General features: G+C 36.5%; 2 protein-coding genes across 5 annotated transcripts in view; one reads left to right on the top strand and one right to left on the bottom strand.

The window, feature by feature from the left end:
* The first annotated feature begins 2,184 nt into the window (after window positions 1-2,184).
* On the top strand, window positions 2,185-4,547 carry LOC115233346 (uncharacterized ENTR1 family protein-like). 4 transcript variants are annotated; one of them, XM_029803700.1, is made up of 5 exons: window positions 2,185-2,621; window positions 2,741-2,824; window positions 3,011-3,204; window positions 3,293-3,562; window positions 3,714-4,547. In XM_029803700.1, exons 2-5 carry the CDS (start codon window positions 2,819-2,821, stop codon window positions 3,919-3,921), a joined length of 678 nt encoding a protein of 225 aa, XP_029659560.1. In that variant the 5' UTR covers window positions 2,185-2,621; window positions 2,741-2,818; the 3' UTR covers window positions 3,922-4,547. The 4 variants fall into 4 exon arrangements, with proteins under 4 accessions (XP_029659560.1, XP_029659558.1, XP_029659557.1 ...); XM_029803698.1 differs by having other exon boundaries at window positions 2,186-2,621; window positions 2,960-3,204; XM_029803697.1 differs by having other exon boundaries at window positions 2,189-2,536; window positions 2,960-3,204.
* A 1-nt stretch (window position 4,548) lies between these two features.
* Window positions 4,549-14,233, bottom strand: part of LOC115233345 (fatty acid synthase-like) — a 12,845-nt gene continuing 3,160 nt past the window's right edge. Inside the window, exons 6-19 of the mRNA XM_029803696.1 lie at window positions 13,858-14,065; window positions 13,601-13,761; window positions 13,045-13,362; window positions 12,246-12,751; window positions 11,635-11,939; window positions 10,954-11,352; window positions 9,466-10,496; window positions 9,034-9,275; window positions 8,016-8,709; window positions 7,048-7,873; window positions 6,322-6,800; window positions 5,758-6,012; window positions 5,426-5,674; window positions 4,549-5,302 (exon numbers count right to left, since the gene is read on the bottom strand). Of these exons, the coding sequence (XP_029659556.1) occupies window positions 5,132-5,302; window positions 5,426-5,674; window positions 5,758-6,012; window positions 6,322-6,800; window positions 7,048-7,873; window positions 8,016-8,709; window positions 9,034-9,275; window positions 9,466-10,496; window positions 10,954-11,352; window positions 11,635-11,939; window positions 12,246-12,751; window positions 13,045-13,362; window positions 13,601-13,761; window positions 13,858-14,065 (5,844 nt within the window). The 3' untranslated portion in view covers window positions 4,549-5,131. The remainder of the gene's footprint in view (window positions 5,303-5,425; window positions 5,675-5,757; window positions 6,013-6,321; window positions 6,801-7,047; window positions 7,874-8,015; window positions 8,710-9,033; window positions 9,276-9,465; window positions 10,497-10,953; window positions 11,353-11,634; window positions 11,940-12,245; window positions 12,752-13,044; window positions 13,363-13,600; window positions 13,762-13,857; window positions 14,066-14,233) is intronic.

Here is a 14,233-nt window from a genome sequence, read left to right on the forward strand (position 1 = left end):
GTTGAAGTGTTTTTCCACGTATTGCTGATGGGCGTATATGCGCATTTTTTTCATTATTACTGTCATTAAAAAGTCAAACATTGGAAATCTGAGATTACTAAAGCTACTCATCAGCGAAAAAAAGTATAATTTTTTACGAAACTTTATTATCGATGCGTTAAGTTTCGATATGCAGTGTAATGTATGTAATGTATATAATAGTCCATTTCATTGTTACTGCGCATGATCTGACTTGAGACATATATTATATTATATTAGTCCTCATTATAATCATACGAAATATTTGCATATATATAAAAAAAATGTTAATAATCACAAAGATAAAAAGGAAAAAAACGAAAATTTTTTAAAAATAATTTTTGTATATAAAAACTACATTTTTTATATTATTACATTTTAATAACATGCATACATATATCATGCACATGCTTATATATACAGGATGTCCCAGACTGACAAACTTTATGTGGTTATAAAGATATAAAGGATAACATAAGCCGTGTTCCGATATTCACTGCCAGTACTGAAAATCTATAGTATATATGACGTAAACTATAGATTTTCAGTACTGGCAGTGAATATCGGAACACGGCCTAAACAAGCCAATTTTGCCAACAAACCCGTGTCCGCAAATGAGCCGTTTTGGCACTTAGAGAATCAAAGACTAACAAGGGAACGTCGCAGATCCGAAAATTTTGATTTTGATGAAACTGTACACACATATGGGGGGGGGGGGGGGGATAGAAATTTTCAATTGCGGCCCAAAAATGATTCTAAGGGATGAAGTCACCCCTCGCATGTAGAGCAGCTTTCTGCTTTTCACGATATATCTCGAAAATTATTTAAAATACCAAAAATATTTTATACAAAAGTTTCATGGTAAAAACACATCTTTACTTACCCACATTATTAAAATTTTGAAAAAGTAATTTTTTCCAAAAAATTTTGCCCTTATTAGTCTTTGATTCTCTAATGCCAAAACATCTCATTTGCGAATACGAGTTTATTAACAAAATTGGTTTGTTTCGGTATTTATAACCACTTGAAGTTTGTCGGTTTAATTTTGGGACATCCTGTATATGTGTGGTGTGTGTATATATATGTGTGTAAATATATGAATTTGCACAATTGCCATTATATCATCATGTAAACGACTTTAACTTACTTCGGATTTTATGGACGCAGAAAAACCTGATTGTCAAACATGCTAAGCTCACCGATCACTGTAAATAATGTCACCGACGAGATACTATACCACCGGTCTTTAAGAGGATGCCGGACCGTCCTGTTTTACCGGCCATAATGATTATATATTTGCTTAATATAAAAGTTTTGCAATGTGTACGTGCACACACACACACACAAAATAAGATAAAATACTTCTCCACTCGGAAATGCATGAAAGAATACAAGTGAACGTTTAAAAATGTATTTAGAAGCCTAGTAAAAAACATTTCGGTGTGCAAAATTTTGCATAGTAAAATCTTTTTTATAAAGCTTCTAAACTCACTTCTCAACCCAGACAGCACAAGGATGTCCTTAGGACGTCCAAAGGGCATCCTAGCCTTGTTACTGCCATTGTAGACGGGCCTTAAGGGCATTCTACAATGGCAGTAACAAAGCTGTAGGAGTAGGAGAGTATACTGTTTTTAGTGACGTAAAGATCGGGAATAACGAAATGGGCAATTTCCATTTGCTCTTAAAACCAACTCTTAGGCCGGTATTCATAGTCAGTTTTTATATTTAAGACCGTCTTAAGCATAATCTTAAGATGTCCTAAACCAATCACAGAACCGTATTAGCATCTTAAGACATTACTTAAGGCGGTCTTGAAATAAGAACTGACTATGAATACCGGCCTTAAAATCTTACTCCTCACTCTGTACTGCCTACTGCCATTGTAGATGACGCATTACAGAACGCTCCTAATCAGTTTTACTTGAGCGGGAAAGTTAGTTTAGTTTTTTCATAGATGGAGAAAGAATACTCGATGAGAAAATCTAATTCTCTAAAACAGAACGAATAAATTAACCACATGCGTAGAATGAAAACATCGTTTGCGCATGTTCGATTTAGGGTGCGTTCAAAAATCCTACTCGTGGGGTAGAGTAGCATTGAATCGACCAATCAAATCAAAGAAATTTTTACTCCTCGATTACAAGGATCTTTTTAATTCTATACATCATGGTCATGGAAAATCCGTAAGCGGCGTGAGAGGGGAAGTAGTTAAAAATAGCATAAACAGAGACTCTCAATTCTGTACCGAATTGTCATAGATTGTATACAAACTTTATATGGTACGGACAAACAAAAACAATTCAACGGAGAGAAACTCGCAATCCACTATATTCTTTGCGAAAAGAAATCGGGACAAGCTAAATTAGTGATGCGGCGATAAAATAAAATGAAAATTGGTCATTGTGTGTGTACCTTGCATTATTGATATAATTGCGATTCATACGTGCGATTTTTCGTATAAAACGGGGATAAGTTACGTCCCTTCTTCTTCTATTTCAACTGGCACTGATTGAATAAGGTAAGGTCCAACCTTAATGCCAAAGTTACGTCGCGATGCTCATTCATGACCATTCGTGACCCGAGGTCTCCAAAACGATATATAGGTTAGCGTCTAATTAAAACGATTTATTGTCAAAAGCAGAGTGTTTATTTATTTGTTATTGACTTTATAATTCTTGCAAAGTAAAAACAGATGTCGTGCTAATATATGTGATCTCTTCAGATAGTCGTTAATATCCTGGATCCACGAAACTCCCATTTAAATTGGAACGTACTTCAAGTACAACCAAGTACATCCCAAATGACAGTAAGCGGATTTGATTTATCTTGAGGCGAATTTAAATAGACAAAGATATTATACAGTTTTTTTGATGTTGTGGAGATAATTTTATCCGTCTGAGTGTAATGTCTTTGTTATTTGTATATGTCTCCTGTCTCTCAGAATACCATGGGTGGAGCACACTTATGTATGCCACAGTCCATCTTTCAACAGATGATGGATCAGCAAAATCCGCAGCAGCGACAAGTTGGATCTTGGATGCATATGCCACAGGTACCGCCAATAACTATTCCGTGGAGCGTACCAGCTCTACAACAACAAGAGTTGATTAGATTTACCGGAGAAACCAGTTCTGGACCAATACTCCATCAGAAAAGAAAGTTGGAAGCGCCGGATGTTGTAGATATGTAAGTGCTGTATAGTTTAAATGCATATTGCTTCAAATGCAATTTTTTTATGTGATAAAATCCTACATTATGTCGTTTTTTTAAACAGGCATCAAAGCAAGCAGTTTATAACAGAGGAAAAAATGACTGCACATTTCAAAAGTTTGCGCATTAGTTCCATTCATGAAACTGAGAGTCCAGTACCATCAACTTCATCATCTTGCTCTCATAGGCAATTGGATATGGATCTGGATGTTGATGGAAGAAATGCAATAAATGGTGAACAACTGACTGACGTACATCCGAGGTTAGTCCTTTCAGAGGAACTCAAGCGAATACAAGAGGAACCTATTTTGCCATCGACTCTTCTGTCTAAATTGTAAGTATACATTGCCATTAATTGACATTACAAAAATACAATGCTCTATATTTAATGGAAAGAAGAGAAAACGTAAAAATATGTATATATAATAAATATACTTATATCTTTTTTCCAAAGCAGCTACATTTGTCTGGTTTTTCTCTTTCAGAGAAAGGCCCTCCATGGCTGTAGTCCTATGGGAGCCACCAAATAGACATCTTCGTATCCTGCCAACGAGAGATACTCCAACGCCAATCCCAAGTACATCGGGCGACAATAATAATAATAATAATAATAATAACAACAACGATGCTACTCCCGACTTAAATAACATAACATCTAGTGCCCTATCAACATTCGAGCCAATGGAGTTATGAAAATCTTTAGATCGGTATAGTACACACATTTTATCTCCATATATATTAAAAATAAGAAAAATATAAATATAAATATTGTATTACTCTAAGCTGAAAACGTTTCAATAATCTGTAAGATGTAAAGTAGATTAGAATAAGGGATGAAAAATATGAAGCTTTGTAACATGACTTATCTCCTATTTGTAAAATAATTGTTTGAATGATAATTGGAATGTGAATTCGAATGTAAATTAGAATTCGATTTTTGAAACGTAAATTCGAAATACGTCGCTATTTTCGTTCTATTCTGATTGTGAGTGTTGCTTCAGTGTACTTTATTTAGATTTTACTATTTAAATATGATATTTTTCTCTATATTGTACGTATGTATACGTATATTATGTGTATCATCAGTTTTTGTGTATTACAGTTTCTCTTATTTATGTCGTTTATGTTATATATCATTATAAAAAATTTATGTTGAATAGCCATAAATCATTATTGATAGGAAGAGATTATTTTTACATATAACCACTATATATATTGAATTAATATATATTGAAATCGAGAAATAATTCAACAAAGGACCGTCTACCTATGGACTATGTCTATCATTTTTTATTTGTATTTTTTTTTTTTTTTTTTTTCTTTTAATAAAACGAAATTTTAAGAAACTTATGATATATCGCTAATATTTTTACGATTTATATTTTGCATGCAATGTTGAACGAATAAAAGCTAACTATTAACTGATAAATAATTATAACGTAATTATAAATAATTATTTACGTGTGAATAATTGAAAATATATATATATATTAATTTTGCATTAAAATATGATTATTACACAATAAAACACTGTATCCAGAATTTTAATGTCTTTTTTCGAATATTAGAAATAAGCATAGTTAAAATAATCATAAATTTTTGCGTTCTAGCTACATTATCTCTGAAGTTTCAATAAATAAATTCCAGATACATTTATAATGTTTACTTTAGTATAACACCTGCAGATGATCTTAATCTTGATGTACATCATCAAAGTCACGATCCCAAGTAACCTTTAAGAGATTTTTTTTTTTAGTCATTGTTCGTTATTTATTAAGAAATCTCCACCTGCAATTGTTAAACTAAAGTAAACATTTACTAATTGAATATATATTTATATATTTATTTCCCTCTTTTTTTAACATAAACAAACATGTATTAGAGAACATAGTCTAGCTATAATTTAAGCTTCTTGCTCTTCGTAATCGAGTGGCCGATCTTCGCTTAAGAGCTTTTTAAATTCTTCAGGATCGATCAACGATTCTCCGTTGATCGCGGCTATAATTTTATCGTTATCCAACATTGTAACATGGTTGCCTTCAATGTAATGCACTTTCACCTTATCTCGCGTAATCTAAAAAATAGTTTATAGTTATATTTGGTACTGGTTTATACATTTTTGTATGGTATTACCAAGTTTCGATTTCAAAAATTGAAAAATGGGGACATTTTAAAAAATATTCAAAGAAAAGACTACCTTCTGCAGACTATAATCTTCTTTAGCCATATGGGTAAATGATTCCATAGGTTTCAAGAGCATTATAGGCGCTCGAATCTGTGTCAAAGATAAGGCGTCGTACTTTTGAAGAGCAAGGATACGACTGTATAAAGTTGTGCATAGCGCTTTTTGGTTTTCAACGGAAAGTATGTTATCAGAAGCAAGGTGTGAAACAAAGCTATCCAATTTCTGCTCCCAGGTCGTACATTTATCGAGATCTAAAAATAGCTGCAAAATAGAAATAAATGTTAATAAGACAAGAAAATTAGGGGAAGAGTAGAAATATTTTAGCAACCGATGATAAAATCTACCTTCTCGCTTGCGGCTGGTTGTAGATTATTCATGATATAGAGCAAAATATTGTTCTGAAGTTCCTCCTGCGTTTGGGATGGTAAATATTGCTCTATCATCGCTTTCATTAGATCAGGTGCACCGTTAATCAACACTAACTGACCGTTCAAGCCATGTTTTTCCAATCGTCTCGCCAATTCGATGGCGACTAATGAGCCGTACGAATATCCAATTAAAATGAAAGTTCTTTGCTTTTCTGCCTTTGGTAAAACATACTGAAAATTTCCATAATGCACACATGTCAATCAGAAACGCATAGCTAAACACTTGTCTATATAACGATACATTCAGAGAAATATGTAACTAATATTAATTTTATTTGTATCGTTTGTGTTTTCTCCTATACTCCGTCCAGCGAGAGAATGACCTCAGGTCAGACGAAAACTCGTCCATTTCGCGCAGATCTCCACCCACAGAAGCCGTATCTACGTATACGGTATTGAGTACCTCACTATATTCTCCCCACTTTACCCGCCTATGCGCAGACCGAGGTCATTCTCTCGCTGGACGGAGTATATACGCACCGGTAAAAGATGATCGGCATATTCTGGTATACTTCCATAAGCGAGCCCGATATTATTCGTGCCATATTGCAAGACCGTCGCTACCGGTCTGATTGTCGACGCCAGTGGATTAAATATATGTCCGCATCCATCTATGCCCGGTAAGAGAAATACCTCGACCTTGCGTAGATCCTTCCTAGTCGGTAATTCGATACAAATGTCGGGAATCATGTCCTCGTTATTCGTGACCCGGATCAACAGTTGCTTGCTAAGTATACGGGCCTTCTCTTCGTCAATCTGCGCTTGCGTTTTCTCCCTTTCTTCGTCCTTACCGCATATCTCAGCCAATTTGGCAAAAGTCAAGGTGCGAATATCATGCGCAGTGAGGAAAATGTCAAACTTACGTTCCAGCGTTTGCTTGATCTCTACGGCCATCCTCGAGTCCATTCCAAACTCGGTCAACAATATATCCTCAGACGTAGTTTTGATATCTTTCACACCTATAAAAGTATCAAGAAATATAATTAAAATCGATATATGATGATCTTATTTGATTTATTCAAGAACAATTTTTTTCATATTAATTATTAAGTTTTATATCAATGCTCTATCAAGGATATCTAGTAGACTCTATCAAAGACAGAATTTAACATCCTCTAATGTCGCATAAGTAGTGCAAATGCAACAGGTGCATTTCTGCCCTGCATAAATCCGAAAGCTGTAATCTTAAAACAACAATAATCTTACCAATTATATTCGCTATAGTCTCAGCAACACTGGCATTACCATCGACATGCTTTTCAGTCACCACCATGCTGGACACTACTGGACGATTTTGCAACAAAAAGTCCTCTAGTTTTTCGAGGCAGGAGGATAACTTTTGCTGCAAGGTACCGCTAATAACTAATTCCTTATTATCATCTTGCAACTCGGCGACAAAGCCAACATCGCCGATTGCGCCCCATTGAATGGCCAATCCTGGCAGGCCATCCGCCACTCTGCGCTCGCAGATTCTCTCCATCACGGAATTGGCCATACCATGATTCGTCTGTCCAGCGTTTCCTCGTCCGCAGGAAACCGAGGAGAATACTACAAACTGTCGAAGTCGCGGACACAGCTTTCTAGATAGCTCATCTAGCGCCTTGGTGGACCAAACTTTCGCTTTAAAAGACTCCTCAAACGACTCTGGTGTTTGATTCTTACAAATGCTATCCTTCCGTACCACGGCAAGATTGAAAATAGCGTCCACAGGACCTTGTTTTTCTGCGGATTTTAATATAAATTCGCAATCTTTACGGTTTGCAGCATCTGCACCCGTTATAATCAGCACGTTCACGCCATACGATTTCCATAAATCGGTCCTCATACGCTGATAACCGGTCTTTATTTCTGTTTTCGATGTTAACACTAGATTCTTGGCACCTCGGAGTATCAGCCAATCGGCCAATTCCAATCCGAAACCGCCTAATCCACCTAGGATAAGGTAGCTTTTATTATCGTCGCAGTAATATTGAGGCTGAGCAAGAATAGGTACCTTTCCAGCCTGTTTTTCGTCGCAAATCTTTAAGATTACCTATGAAAAAACATGTAATATTTTGACATAGATTAAATTCGAATATTTTTCTTCGAATATATTTAATTTGGCAATATCCGACTGAGGGAATTAAAAAATAACTAGAGAATTATGGTATTCTATTAATTAATTTTTTCCTTACTTTGCCCATGTGCTGTCCAGCCGTCATGTATCTGAAAGCCGCTTCCACTTCGTTCCTTTCAAAAATCTTTCTGACAAGCGGCTTAATAGCTCCGTTCTTCAAACCCTCGGCCAAATAATTTTTCAAATTTATCTTATCTTCTATGTTTGTGTCGAAGACATTCTCCAGTATAATTCCATGAAAACTGACTTCCTTCAGGAAAATCATCATTCCTATAGAATTGTTCGAGGTAAGATCATACTTGCCAATCTCGAGAAAACGACCGCCTTGCGCGAGACAACGAACCGATGCTTGGAGCTTCTCTCCAGGCAATGAGTTGAGAACGATGTCTACACCGTAGCTTTTCGTTTGCGTAAGAACCATCTGTTCGAAAGTAGTATTGCGCGAGCTACCGATATGATCATCGGGGATAGACGGAAACATCTCGCGGATAAACTTGCGTTTCTCGGGCGTTCCCACGGTAGTAAAGATCTCGCAATCCTCGTGAAGAGCGAGATGAATCGCCGCTTGACCAACGCCGCTGGTGCCACAGTGAATGAGTACCTTGTCTCCCTTTTTTATCTCACCTTGTATGTATAGTGCATAGTAGCACAACGTGTATACACATGGTACGGTAGCTGCATCCTCCAATGACCAATTGTCAGGCACGTACCAGGATAAGTCTTTATCAGGTATTAATATATTTGACATGCCTCTGAAAGTACATATAATATAAGAACATACATATGTTATCGCATCAATACTAATCTATTTTCTAGATTTTTTAGAATCGATGCATTGATATTTTAAGGAAAAGATCGTAATGTTAATTAAAGATAATTAGTATAAACTATAATTAAAGTTAGTAAACTTTTAAAAACATGTTTTTAACTGTTAAGAAATATGATGCTTTTATATAACTATAACATGTGCCATGCCATTTTGTTTTTTAAACAATAAAGGCAAATAATTAAACTATGAAGTAGTTATGTAACTTTGAAAATGTGTGCGAGGAGTGTTTTCACTCGAAAAATATTACCTATTTTCACAAAGTCCTATCACACGACGGCCAGCAATATCGATACCAGCATATTCCAAGCCAATTGAGTACTCATTGAATCGAGTGCGCATTGTGGTCGTGTCTGGAGTCAGTTTTCCTGTAGTCAACATGACATCTTTGAAGTTGATAGGCGAATATACTACATGAATCAAATTCTTTTGTTTAGTTTCAGGACGTATAGGACCCTCAACCCAATGAAGCGAGCTCAAGTCGCCGCGTACCTATTTTCCATATATACATAAAAATACATAATTATATATATATACACACACACACACACACACACACACACATATATAATTCGAAAGTTATTGTTTCTTACAGCCGGCTGCCTTTTTCTTCTCCATCCCTAACATATCAAACCGGTCGTAAAAGACGATAACTTTCGAGGATCTCAGTTGGGCTACTGACCGTTTGATTAACAAACGCATGATAGACAGGCTTTAACTTTAATAAACTCGACACTGGTTCATGTCTATAAGACCCCCATATCTTTCCTGGTCGCAATACGTTAATAGGCAGATCTAACTGAAGCTGTTTCGCATATAGAGAGTTCTGTAGAGAAAACTTGGGAGCTTCGGTGTCTTGTATTAATATGCCTCTGATCATTTCTCCGCCTGGCTCCTTTCTCAGACAATTCACAAAGCCCAGCAAGCCACACTCAGGGTCTTTCTCGCCGACGAGTATTATTCTTATATTATTGGGAGTTTTGTTTTCCATATTCATAATCGAATTTAGCTTCTCGAGCCAGGTGAATTCGTTGTTGTTAATGCGGACAATCTCCGTTTGTTTGATCGGTTGGTTTTTCTTCTTCAAGAGTATGATGCTCTCCATGCTAGTGTTTCTCTCTAGAATCACATCCAAATTATATTTCGAGAGCGCCGAGAGATTCTCGGGCTTGGGTAATCTCTCCCGTGTCAACACGAAACCGCCGTTCCGCAGTTTTGATAGAATTTGTTCCAGCTGACCGCTCTTATTTTTTGTTAAGAGACCAATACCGACAGCGAGCAAAGCGTTCTCTTCGTTGGACAAATTGTTTAGAGAGTTTATAGAAGTCACATTTGGCGATAAGGCATCATCGTCGAAACGATTAGGTGGTGCTGTCAGAAGCACATTCGCCTGAATCAAGGGTAAGTCAGCTAGAATCTTGGTGAGTATAGGCGATGCCAATTCATTGATCGTCACGTTATCAGAGTCATCGATCAGTTCGATGGTTTTGACGTGAATAGCTTGATGATACTCGATCGCGATATGCGTGGCCAATCTGATCGCTTCTTGAAGGGATACCTGCGCTCCATCGCGATATGCCACAAATTTGTATTCCTCGAGGACCGGCTCATTAACCGGCAGTTTCCGAGGTATGGCTCTAGCCTTGATACCACGAATCTCGACACCGCCCGATATTATAGTCTCCCATTCTTTATACACATGTACCGGGAATTCTGCAATGAGAAAGAACAAAGTTGGAATATGTTTATAATAATTTTAATAGCTATATCAGAATATTTGCGAAAAAAAAAATAAAAAATATATACAGGGTGTAACTAAACAAACGCATATGGACAACACTATCAGATACAGAACAACAATTCAAATCGAAAAGTCCTAAATCATTTTTTGATCTGAGCTTTCTTTTTGTTGTTATGTGATGTTAAAGTTAGCTAATCAGCGCCTGTCTATACAGCAGAAAGCCGTCTCGCTACTCCGACCCCCGTCGTACCTTCTCTGTTTTCCGTTGTAGACAGGCGCTGATTAGTTAACTTTAACATCATATAACAACGAAAAGAAAGCTCAGATCAAAAAATGGTTCAGGACTTTTCGATTTGGATTGTTGTTCTGTATCTGATAGTATTGTCCATATGCGTTTGTTTAGTTACACCCAGTATAAAAAAAGCTTACGTCTGTCTTCCAAATCTAGCTTTCGGATCTCCCGCTGGTGAAGCTTGGTATCGATCACGATCTTTTGTATTTTCGTGGGAATGTACAAATCTCTTGTGTCCATTCCTAGAATCATTATTTGCAGCATGTTGTCAAGATACGTCACCCAATTACCTATCCAAGCGATATGTCCCTTCACCCCTGAAATCGATGCGCTCTTCAAAGAGCGGAAGATGCCTGAGTACTGATAGCCGCGTAGTCTTAGCTCTTTGTAGATATCCTTGGTGGTCATCACTTCCTCTTCGTCTTTATTCCGCAAAAGTGCAATCGGTATCTTTTCCTGTGCGGGGTTCTTTGTGACGCGAACTACCCCGCTCGCAACTGTAGTACCGTTTTCTGATACTTCGAATCTTCCAGTGCCTGTGGGAATAATTATCACCTGATTAAATAAAATATTATAACATGTTAAAAGAATTAATAAATAAATTTGTAATAGCCAAATTTATAAAAATATTCTTATATAAATAAAATAATATACAATTGAGACTCTTTCTATATTAATGGTAATAATTAGTTAAATAATAGTTGTTGGGTTTTATATATAAGAGATGTTATTATCATAGCCGGTAATTATTAATCACTACACTATTCTATAACTTGAACGTGTACATGTTGTTTTAAAGATAGAAACAATGAGGATACCTTTCTGAACCATTACCGTTAACTGTACCTCGCCTTCTTTTGGAAAGTGAATAGCACGTTTGAAGATGATATCTTCAAAAACAACCGATAGGTCTGCATACATTTCTGCATGCAACAAACCTACAGTTTCCCAAACTAGAGTAAGATATCCTGTGGCAGGTACCCAGTTATCTCCATCAATGACATGACCGGCCATATATTCAAAGTTTTCATCCAGCACCGTCAAATTAACGTTTCTCTCCCCGGAAGTGACTTTTTTTTGCATTTTAAATGACGTTACGTACCAGTCGTCGGAATGTTCCCATCTGGAGATAAATTAAATTATTCAATTTATATATCCTTCTAATGTATATCAGAGTAGAACAATAGCGGAATTCTAAAATAATTTTCATGCAACTTCCCTTAGTTCTCTTTCCTTAGTTCTCTATTACCGATACTCTGCAGATAACAATTAAGTATCAGTTACATTTTGATACATCAAAAAGCGGAAAAATCGTGACAAATTTACACTTGTTGCAATGCCAGTTTATTTCAGAATCGAACATACGACTAGTAACCCACGTGTAATCAAGTGGAAAGTTTCAATAAGTTTGTACAAATAACAAGCTTACCTAACGGAAGGCGAAATCATCGGGGTACCACGGCTAACCGGAAACTCAACAGGCGGGTAAAGATTCGCGATATCCGGCTGTAATCCATTGTTGTAGAGCTTTCCGATCGCTTGCAAAACAACTTCGGTGTTGTCTCTATGACCGCGTTGAGTGAGTGCAATGTTCATGACTCCCGAATCGAGGGATCGCCTCAGGATTGCCTGCAGAAGGCCGTGGGGCGCTATTTCGATGGTCACTGCGTCTTTTGGGATCATACGAGACGTTTCTTCGAACAGTACGGGATTCAGGAGATTGTTGGTATGGTACTCAGCGGATGACAACTTGGCGGACGCGGTGGACCATTTGCTGTGAGGCACAGACGTGCTCAACCATTTCCGGCTGCGCGGTTTTGGTTGAGGGATTACTTCGCTCAGGTAAGCCAGCAGTTTCGGACCAGCAGGTGCGATGTAACGACTATGGTAGGGTATGTTGCTGCAGGCCACTTCTTTCGCGAAAATGTTCTTAGCCTGGTTAAGATACACATAGGTTTAATTAAAGCAGATATGTTCCAAGAAAATAATTAAAAATCACAATAAAAATTTCATACATATATGTATAAATGTTGCGTGCATTATTATTATGTTAATCAATATTTCTCTTCTCTTAGTAACCCTTATTCCATAACTTTATATATATACATTTAATTTTAATTATATATATACATATATATGTTGCGTTTAAATATATTAAAATTCATTTTTTTATCTATTTTTATCGGTTTCAAACGATTCTTTGGGGATTAAAAAACGCTAAATTTTACCTGTAGTTGGGCAACGAATTCCTTCATAGATTCTGCAGGTCCGCTAACAGTGCTGCTGTCTGCAGCATTATGGCAAGCCACTTCAATATCCGATGGACACATACTTTTGATATCTTCATAACCAAGACCAATCGCTGCCATCGAGCCATAAATTACTTCGGTTTCGATGGATGCTAAACCTCTCGAGTATGCCGATAAAATCATTTGTTCGGCTGTGAAGGTTCCGTCTGCATAAGCGCAACCGAGCTCTCCGACAGAATGACCGATAATGTTATCCGGCACGATGCCCACCGATGTGAGTAGATCGACTAAACCAATCTATAAAATTCAACCATGTTAGAATATAAAAAAGAACAATAAGAAACGCATTATAATAATTTCTAACAATTTTAAGAAATTAGGCTCTCGAGTGATATCACAAATTTTAAATAATCGCGGGCTAGTAATAATAATTTCTTTTTAATCTTTTATAAAATCAAGAAGTCTTTCCATAATGTACAATAACAACTTATTAAGAGAAATAATGTTGAGATAGTCATTATTGTATTTAGCTTACCTGTACCGCCGCGATACCCACAAACGAATTCAATATATTGTCAAAGATAGTCTTGTCCTTGTTTGTCAGAATATTAATAATGTCTACACCGCGCGGCCGTAAGACATCGTCACATTTCTGAATGGCTTTAACGAAGACGGGGAATCTCATCAAATCGATGCCTATATTTTGAATATAGAAATCGAGAATTAATATAAGCAAAACAAAATATAATTATCCCTGTATTTATATAATAAAAAAAATTATACAATGCGTACCCATGCCGGGCCACTGCGATCCCATTCCGGAAAACACGAACCAGATCGGTCTCGCCGTTCCCAAATAATTTTCTATTTGCCGTGTGGGTTGCTCCGCCGTCTTTGACCCGACTATCGTGTATCCTCGATACAAATGTCCTTGAATATCGTCAGTGTGTATGTTATGCAATAGATGAATATATTCAATATCTACTGGATGTTTCTCAATCTACAAAGGACGAAAGTAAATTTTCTTGAGGAAATGAATCTAATTGATGAAAACTTCGTTGATTTTTTTCGTAGGAAATATTTTTGCCGAGTCGTGCAAAAATATGCTTCAAAATATCGTAGCATCATGTAATTATTAAACCGATGGAATATCTATATCAATAATATA

The sequence above is a fragment of the Formica exsecta genome, unplaced genomic scaffold, assembly GCF_003651465.1.
Source record: "Formica exsecta isolate Colony F162 unplaced genomic scaffold, ASM365146v1 scaffold172, whole genome shotgun sequence".
Taxonomy (NCBI): Eukaryota; Metazoa; Arthropoda; class Insecta; order Hymenoptera; family Formicidae; genus Formica; species Formica exsecta.